The 10,307-nt window shown below is 40.0% G+C and overlaps 1 protein-coding gene across 1 annotated transcript; it reads left to right on the top strand.

The window, feature by feature from the left end:
- Positions 1-7,917: 7,917 nt before the first annotated feature.
- Positions 7,918-8,789, top strand: LOC141691945 (uncharacterized). The gene is made up of 2 exons (XM_074496693.1): positions 7,918-8,005; positions 8,479-8,789. The coding sequence occupies exons 1-2, from the start codon at positions 7,918-7,920 to the stop codon at positions 8,787-8,789; spliced, it is 399 nt and encodes a 132-aa protein (XP_074352794.1).
- The last annotated feature ends 1,518 nt before the right edge of the window (positions 8,790-10,307 follow it).

Here is a 10,307-nt window from a genome sequence, read left to right as displayed (position 1 = left end):
GGAACCCAACCACAGCTACACCTCTACAGCGGCGAAGGATCCAGGACAGCGTCGAAGGAGCAGCCCCGCCACCAGGAGTTTTCCCCGGACCCATTCATTTTCGGTATAAAAATAGGTTAATTAATTTTTGGTGAGTAATTTGGGATATAAAATAATCTGAGTAATATTATATGTCGAATAAAATATGAAAATAGTGTATATAAAGATGAACAGAGTTAACGTTGTGCCACGAGGATTTCCGATAATTCCGCCTAAGAGGGATTGCAATAAATATTTGTTAGAAGATTACTATTACATTTTTCTCTGCAATTCTGTGATGAAGGGTTGCAATTTATGGGGCAACGCACCTACATTTTTGCCAACATAAAAATGATATAGTGGTTCAATTTTATAAAGGAGGTTAATAATTCAACCCGGCCGGACCCGCATGAGTGTATTTAACAAAAAAAAAGTGCAATTTCTTAGCCCAACTATGTCTCAAAATTTTATTGCAGTTGTTGTCAGATGAAATCAGTAGACCAAAGACCAGCTGACTTGTAAAAGCCTCACGCATTATCAGTTCCTAGTTCAACACCAGGTGAGGAGGCATTGCACTCTGAAAAGTGCATGCGATTTTGAGTACTCGATCATATTTCATTAACTTAAACATTCTGCTAATCACACGGGTCTTGCTCTGGTTGACTTTCATTATTGTCTTACAATAACGAACAAGCTATGAGTATTTTCTGCGGTTTTCATTAAACTCCTACGTTTACGTTAGGGGAAAAACCCCACTAATAAGTCTTTGGGATACAGAAGCCCAAAAGAAATAATCTGAATTTGGGAAATTTCATGTTCGATCTGGTTTGTGTATCGCCTAAATTCTAATATTCTTAAAAAGTTAAAAACCTTATGTTGGTCCATAGAGCCCAAAGAGATACTCCCTAGAGTGCCTTAAAAATAGAATTTATTATTAGAAGGCCCAACAATGTTAGTGTAGGAATGAAAACTAAATACTTGAAAGTTGACACATCGCTTGTTAAAGGTTGGATAATTTTGTACATCCATTGTCCGTTTTTAGTTATTATATCTAATTTTTATGTAATTAAATTGGCTGAAATTTGGCTGATATTTATTAACATTATATAATTAAACAAAATAAAAATATTATATTATTAAAAAATACATTTAATCTACTTTAATATATAATTTTCAGTTTTTTTAAAACAATAAGAGATAATATTTAATATTTGGTGAAAAATTGATTAATTAAATCGAAAATAGAAATATGACAACCAAAAAGGCGACACTATTAAATAAGAGTTTGATATAAGTTGATGACTTGATGACTACTGAATATACTTCAACTATATATTACTGAACGATTAATTGAGACCTGACTATAACGAACACAACACCTTATTCACTGATCAGTTCTGTTGAGAAAATAGTTTGATGCATTATGGGGATAATACTGTGTGACTGCTAGTAAGCGGGGTTCTCTAACAGCTGCGCACGAAAGAGACAACCAATTCAGCTTACATGTACGTCTTGACAAGTATTCTCCTTGTAGGGACTGTTACAACTCCCGAGAGGATGATTTATATATCCTTTTCGCATGACAACTGTGAATCCAGTCCATATCATGTATTTGTGTGTTTGGTTTGGTAACAATACAGCAGGTGACTAATTAGCGGAAATAAAGGGTCAATCCGCCGTGTGATAAGGCAGAAATTATTACACTATGATTTATATATATATTGAAGACAGTGTAGTGCGAAAAGTCTATCTTGATCCTCATTTTGTTATACAAATAAATTCAGGGTTGGCATCAATTTCCGGTAATATTTTTAGAAAGTACTGTAGATTAAAATTCATTTAATTAGTATAAGAAATGGTGATATTTAAGTCTAGTTGAATCTTACCTGCTCTGACAATCTTCTTCTCATTTGGATTATGCTGCATGTGAATTTATAAAATTAATGTCAAAACCTTGGTACGTATGATATACAGCTCACTGCTCTTCTTCTTTCTTTTATAGGATTACAAAACTAAAATTATCTATTAACGTGTAACCCAGTTTCAAGAGCTAATGTTTAACTACGCTCTGACGTCAAATTTAATAAGCATTTAATATATATAATAAACTGATTGCTGCCGGAAACCTGAATGATTCGGGTTAGCGTGTATCAACTTTATAGATTTCAAGGACATAGATCTACACTTATCTTATTGTAAGTTAAATAATCAATAGTTTGCATATTTACAACTTTACTTGGTGGAGTTTCATCACAAGTTTGTTAATCCTGGAAAATCGAGAGTTCAAACATATATTATCAAAACATGATCACAGTGTAAATGTGTTCACTTGGATTTATGTAAATTGTTCTCATATAAAGTTGATCTCATTAGGAGAAGAGTGCAATACGTTTCATAGTTGTCAATTATATTTGGAAGGAAAATGTCAAAACTAAATACGTGTGTTTTCATTATAATTATGCTGGTTCTGTAAAAAAACTAATATCCTGTGGACATTTGCGGTTAGGTTGAAAGCTTGGTTTTTTAAAATTATGTATACCAATATTATATATTGAGCAACAGTTTCAAATGTTGTACTCAACAGAAAAGTCTAGTAAAAAACACACTGGTATCCAAAAGATGGAACGCACGTCATTGTAAAGAAGACTTTTGTTGCAGTAGTTTGTTTTATACTACTACCATATATCAAAATGACACGATGAACGACTTATATTACTGAGCTATGGCTCTAATCGGTCGATTTTTCCCGATTTTCCTTTGTCAATAAATTGTTCAAAAAAAAATTTCAATTTTACCAATTTTTGATAAATTATTGATAAATTATTAAATTTTAAAAATATTATCTGATAAATCATAAATTAGTATCTCAACCGAATAATTTCAATTTTCATACAAAAATATTAAACACGACTTTCAGATTGAGGATAAAATTTACATGTAATAACAGTTTTGGATTTCTCTGCATGCTATCAATCTATCAATCTGGTCGATTGGTGTTGTATATTTTTTTTATCAATGCTACCTCTTGTGTTAAAATAATATGATCATTTTTTATCGTAGTGAACCTGCAGCCGCTATCATTCGGGTGCGCACTGAATAAACATCACGGACACCGTTGGAGGCCCACTACAGTAGGCCTATGTGTCAACATTGGGCCAAAGTGTATATGAGCCGAAGATCTGGAGCAGCCCACTAATCAAGACGACGAGGTCTCCTGTCCACAACGTCCACTATCCCCAAAAAGTGAAACGGGCCGAAGAGAGTGGGGAAAGACGTTAACTCAGTTCGGAGGATATATACACGAGAAAAAAGTTTAGTTTTACACACATAATCATCAGTAATCTTTTGTATTCTTAATTACTCATTCCTAAAACCGATTAACTTATTCTCACACCGGAGGTGAATCGGGAGATCATTTCTCGCATTATTCTCTTTGCAAGCTGAAGTCTACTTCCCTGGACGAAGATGAGGTCGGCAGAAATTAGGTTATAACATTTGATACCGTCTGTGGGAATACGGGATTAAGTACTGAGATATGAGATAATGACTAACGGAAACGATGAACAGGGGCCTCCGAGATTCACTGATCTGAGATCCAACCCCACCTTGCAATCTGTGGTTACCCCTCGGAATTTGAAGATAGATTTCGAGGAGGAGGCTGAAATAATCCCGACTCCTGAGGAACAGGCTATGTTGAGGAAGTTGAGAGTTAAGCGAATGGCCAAGGAGAAGGGAAAATCGAAAGAGGCCGAAGAGGCTGAACATGCGAAGGCTAGGAAGAAGAAAGCCGATGCACTGAAACTCAAGGCCATAGAAGGGAAGAGTTGGAACTCGAGGAGAAAGCGCTTAGAGCGTCGCTTGAAGAAACCGAAGGAGCGAAGAGTTCTCGAAAGGAGAAGCGGGTCTACATTGAGGAAGATGAGTTCACAGACTCTAACTCACACCACAGGAGAAGGAGAACGAAGGTCGTTTTGACATCGAACTCTGACAGGGAGGAAGACGACGACGTGTCCGGCACTAGACTTTCCAGGCTAGAAAAGGCCATGTTTGGGGACAGAAGGTTCAACAGGGAACCAGTCGTTACCGAGGAGATTGAGGCCTATCGGCCACGCCCAGGAGAGGAGAAACAGTTTCCAAAGATGACAGAGTTCAATGGGAGGGGAGATCCCGAAGACCATTGTGACAAATATGAACTATTAATGGCTGGCATGGGTCATAGCCAGGCGATGCTATATAAAATGTTCAAAACATACCTGAAGGGGGCAGCATCGATGTGGTACAAATCATACCGGTCACGGTCGATTCACTCCTATGAACAGCTGAAGGGAAAATTCATAAGGCACTACTCACATCTATGCCGGAGAGAGAAGGACACTGAAATCCTCATCAAATGTCGATAGAGGGCGAATGAGTCCTTAGGCGACTATCTATCCAGGTTCAAGGAGGAAGCAGGAATGGTGACCAATTTAAACAAAACCAAAGCTATAGGATACCTAAGTACATGACTGGACCCGACCAAAGGTAAGAAGCTCTTGTCCTCACTTTATGATTATCCCCCTAAGTTCCTTAATGATATATATGTGAGGGGGGAGAATATCCGAAGGAAGATGGAGATTCTGGAGATTCTGGAGATTCTGGAGGGGTATAGAGAGCCCCGAAGAGAGGATCGAAACAGGCGATCCGGACATTTGGACTAATCTCGAGGGTCCAACAACGATCGAAGAGATGACCGTCGGAACGAAGGGAAAAAATTGACGGACAAGGGCTTAAAAAGGCGAAGAGACAGAGATTCGACTGCGTTCTCACCCCTTAAAGCGCCGACCTTAAAGGTTCTCCATGAGATTAAAGGAAAACCAGGCTTCATTCGCCCTGCCAAAATGAAAATGGTCGATCACAAAAAAGAATGCGGACAAGTATTGTGAATACCACCAAGATAAAGGGCATAACACTGATGAATGTTTCCATCTGAAGAAGTTGATAGAAAGAATGATTAAAGAATGCGGACAAGTATTGTGAATACCACCAAGATAAAGGGCATAACACGGATGAATGTTTCCATCTGAAGAAGTTGATAGAAAGAATGATTAAAGTGGGAGAATTAAACGAGTTTGTGAGGGACCTAAGGGACAAATTGGAGAACACTGACACGAGAAACACGAGGCCCGAAGAAAGGTATCGGGGAGAAGTAAAGACTATTTCAGGAGGCAGTGTTCTTGGCCTGGACAACAAGAATGCCAGGAAGAGATATTCTCGGCAAGTCTACAATTTATTTCAGCTCAGCCCTGTCAGACAAGCCATGCCCCTCTCCTTCACTGAAGAGGAGTATGAGGATGTCATACTACCTCATGAGGATCCCTTGGTCATCAACCCCATAATTGGAGAGAACAAGATATGGAAGGTGATGGTAGATGGAGGCAGCTCGACAAACATATTATTCCATTAGACATACACTAAGATGAACTTGGCAGAATAAGAAATGGAGCTGTGTCCAGAGGCACCACTCAAAGCCTTCGGTGGACACCACATCCCTTGTGAAGGTGCAATCACTCTCCCTGTTCTTATTGGTAAAATGCCCTATATTGCTGAAAAGTAGGTCAAATTCTGCGTCGTAAGAGTGGAAAGCAAGTATAATACACTCCTCGGCCGACCATTCTTGTATGCCTTCCAAGCTGTGGAATCCATACCTCACCTCAAGTTGAAGTTCCCCACTAAAAAAGGGGTAGGAGAAATGAGGGGAGACCAGAAAACAGCAAGGATAATTATGCTCTAAGATCTTGACAAAGACAAAAAGTACAAAGAAAGTGATTCAAATGGGAAAAGAAAGCATTTGGAAGCCGAACCAAGTGGGAATAAAAAATTGCTAAACATTGAGTTGGAGAAATTCGGTGCCGACTTGTCATGCCCCATCGCTGAGCCGGAAATCGAAGTGGAAGAGGTCGAACTGTATGCTTGGTGCTCAGGAAAGATGGTCCGTATAGGTAAAATATGGAACCTGGCCTGAAAGAGAAGGTTATCGTAGTAGTCAGACAGTATCATGACGTCTTCGCCTGGTGTCCTGAAGACGTGCCAGGGCTTGATCCGAAGATGGCCAAACATTGTCTTAATGTGAAGCCTGAGGCTAAGCCTGTCCGACAAAAGAAAAGAACTTTTATCGAAGAATGGAAGAAAGTCATTGAAGCCGAAGTGGAGAAACTGCTAGAGGCTAAGTTTATTGAAGAGATTGAGTATTCATATTGGCTTGCCAATCTAGTAGTGGTGAAGAAATAAAACAACAAATGGAGGGTGTGTGTAGATTACACTAACCTCAACAAGGCTTTTCCGAAGGACCACTACCCTTTACCAAGTATCGATCAGCTGATAGATGCCACGGCCGACCATCAGGTCCTCAGCTTCTTAGATGTTTTCTCGGGATACAATCAGATAGCCATGAACACGGCAGATATCCTGAAGATAGCTTTTATTATGTTGAAGGGGACTTATGCTTATATCAAGATGTCTTTCGGACTCAAAAACACGGGGGCAACCTTTCAGTGCATGTCAACAAGGTGTTTAAAGAACAGATCGGCCGCAACATGGAATGTTATGTAGATGACATTATTGTTAAGTTGTTTTTTTGGGATCATGTCGAAGATCTCCGAGAATGCTTTGAGACTTTGAGGAAGAATAACATGAAAATCAACCCGAGTAAGTGCACGTTTAGAGTGGCTAGTGGAAAGTTCCTGGGTTATCTAGTAAGTGAACGGAGCATTGAAGCCAATCCAGAGAAGATAAAGGCGGTAGTGGACATGGAGCTGCTGAAGTGTATCAGGGACATCCAAAAGCTGACAGGACGACTAGCAACACTCCGGCGCTTCATATCGAGGTCATCCGAAAAGGTCTTACCTTTCTTTGATGTACTCAAAGGGCTCGAAAGCTTTTGAATGGGGACCAATGCCAAGAAGCCTTCGAACAAGTAAAAGAATATCTAACTAAGGCCCCTCTACTGATGAGGCCGAGTCCGAAAGAAACGCTGCAGCTTTACCTCGCCGTGTTCGACCGAACTCTAGGTACGGTACTGGTGAGGAACATGAGGGTAATCAACACCCTGTTTTTTATGTGTCCCACATGCCGAGGATGCTGAAACCAGGTACCCCAATACTGGAAAATTCGCATATGGGATGGTCATGGCCACCTGAAATTGCGACATTATTTTCAAGGAAGGACTGTGCAGGTTGTGACCGATCAACCTCTTAAGAAGATTTTAACAAGAGCTGAAGCCTCGGGGAGAGTGGTCACCTGGGCGATCGAACTAGGCGAATATGATTTAGAATATGTTCCGAGAATGTCTATCAAAGCACAAGCATTGGCCGCCTTCATGGTAGAATGCACCTTCTCGAAACAGAAGGACCTGATGCCCGAAGAGCAGTTGATCCGACAACCAGGAAAGTAGAAACTTTTTGTTGATGGATCAGTGGCAGGGTCAAAGTGTGGGGCGGGTCTAATATTTTCATCTCCTGATGGGTTTGAGATATGTCAAACCATTCGGTTCACTTTTTCCCTCACCAACAATGAAGCAGAGTACGAAGCCCTCCTGGCCGGGATGAATTTGGAAAAGAATTTATAAGTAAAGCACTTAAGAGTGTTCAATGACTCTATGTTGGTGGTAAAACACTTCTCAGGAGAGTACGAGCAAAGGGACCCAAGAACCCGAGCCTATGCTGCCAAGGTAAAAGAACTATCTCTTTCTTTTCTAACATTTGAACTGAGCCAGGTTGATAGGGAAAATAACAGCAGGGCCGATGTATTGTCCCGTCTAGCTTCGGTCGAGACTCAAAGTCTTATTGGCTCCATCTACCTATCCAAAGTTAGGACCCCCTCGATCGAAAAAAAATAATGCATAGAAATTTATCAAGTAATAACATGGATGACGCCGATCATCGCCTTCTTGGAGAAAGGTTGCCCCTCAGTAAGAAAAAGGCACAAAAAGTCAGATATCGGGCAGCAAGAGGTCAGCCTCATCTCCACTCCTTCGCTGCCTGGACACCGAAGAGCAGAAACTTGCTCTAGAAACTGTCCATGAGGGCATCTATGGCGAGCACCTTGTCAGAAGGGCCTTGGCCTTTAAGATTTTCTGACAAGGCTTTTATTGGCCGATAATGAGGGCCGACGCTCACCTGTACGCGAAGAAATGCAGACAATGCCAGCTATTCAGCCCTATCCCGAAGCAAGCCCCTAGAGGAAATGGCTTCAGTCTTAAGTCCCATCCCATTTGCAATGTGGGTGGTATACATTGTGGGGATTTTGCCGACAAGTACCAAGCAAGTAAAATATTATATTGTGGCTATCGGCTATATGATTAAGTGGGTCGAAGCTCGTCCTTTATCCACCAAAACTGAGGAAGCGACAAAGAAATTCATGCTGGAATAGGTCATATTGAGGTTTGGAATCCCTAAAATATGTGTCTCTGATAATGGCACTCAGTTCATCCCCAAGGCAATGGAACCATCGAAGCTGCCAGCAAGATTATTTTTTATGACATTAAGAAGAGATTGGGTGAAGCAAAAGGAATGTGGACCAAAGAGCTGCCTTGGGTCTTGTGGGCTTACCGAACGACACCAAGATCGTCCACAAGAGAAACTCCCTTCAGGATAGCCTATGGGACAGACGCACTATTGCCAATTGAAGTGGGTCTCGAGTCTCATCGGACTGAAATTTTTGATATAGAAAGCAACGAGGTCGGTCTACGAGCCAACATAGACCTCTTGGAAAAAGAAAGGGAAGCGGCCTATTAGATGAATATGAAATACCAGCTTCAGGCCGCCCAATACTACGACTCAGGAGTTAAAAAATGAAGAATTTTTGTGGGCGACATGGTACTTCAGGAACTAGCTACATCTATGCCCACCAAGCAAGGCAAGCTTCAGCCTAATTGGGAGGGTCCTTACACAGTTTCTGAAGTGATCAGACCGGGAACATATAAGCTGAAGACCATGGTCGGGGAGCCCGTTTAAAACACATGGCATGCCTCTAGGCTCCGAAAGTATTTTCAGTAAGGCATACGAAGCCCTGCCAGTTTTTCATTTTATCTAATTCCGTCATTTAATTCTGCATTGCAATTTAAATTCTCTAAGAGAGATGCATGTACCACATTGTATGAACATTTATTTAACAAATAAAGCTACATGTTTTAGTCTCCAATATATTTAATTCATATTTAACAATGAATGATACACTTCTAGTTATATGCTTTGAATTGGAAATACAGCCTTCGGATAAGGACAATATATTAACCAATATTATACTTATCTGAAGACATATCTTATATTTGTAAAAAAAATCTAAGGCCCGGAATGGAGGCCGAAGAAGAAAAAAAATTCAAAAATTCACTAAGGCCCAGAATGGGGGCCGAAGGAGAAAAATTCCTATATTTCACTGAGGCCCAGAATGAAGGCCAAAGCAGTGAAAATTTTAAAATTTTTCCGAGGCCCATAATGGATGCGGAAGAAGAAAAATTCTTATATTTCACTGAGGCCCAGAATGAAGGCCGAAGCAGTGAAAATTTTGAAATTTTTACGAGGCCCAGAATGGAGGCGGAAGGAGAGAAATTCCTATATTACACTGAGGCCCAGAATGAAAGCCGAAGCAGTGAAAATTTTGAAATTTTTCCGAGGCCCAGATTGGAGGAAGAAGGAAAAAAATTCTTATATTTCACTGAGGCCCAGAATGAAGGCCGAAGCAGTGAAAATTTTGAAATTTTTCCGAGGCCCAGAATGGAGGCGGAAGGAGAGAAATTCTTATATTTCACTGAGGCCCAGAATGGAGGCTGAAGGAGTGAAAAGAATAGAGGCCGAAGAAGAAAAAAGTTTTAAAATTTTCACTAAGGCCCAAAATGGAGGCCGAAGGAGTGAAAATTTTGAAAAAATTTCGAGGCACAGAATGGAGGCCGAAGGAGAAAAATTCCTATATTCACAGAGTCCTAGAATAGAGGCCTAGGCATGTCAACGGAGCGTGGATCCGATCCGATCCGGGTCCTTTTTACTGGATATGGACTGGCCTGGAAATTATCTGATCCGCAACCTGATCCGATTAGGGAGATCCGGATAATAAATGGATTGGATATGAATTTAAGTCAATCTGATCCGGTTATCCATGACCCGATTTATTTAATTATACATTATATTATAAATAAATATATAATATAATATAACATAATATAATTTTTTTTGCTAAATAAAAAATTTATTATGTAAAATAAAAGATAAAATAAAATAAAATAAAATAAAGATAATATATTTATAATAAATAGTATA

The sequence above is a fragment of the Apium graveolens genome, chromosome 2, assembly GCF_009905375.1.
Source record: "Apium graveolens cultivar Ventura chromosome 2, ASM990537v1, whole genome shotgun sequence".
Lineage (NCBI taxonomy): Eukaryota > Viridiplantae > Streptophyta > Magnoliopsida > Apiales > Apiaceae > Apium > Apium graveolens.
Note: the sequence above shows the minus strand (reverse complement) of the source record. Positions and strands in the feature narration are given on the sequence as shown.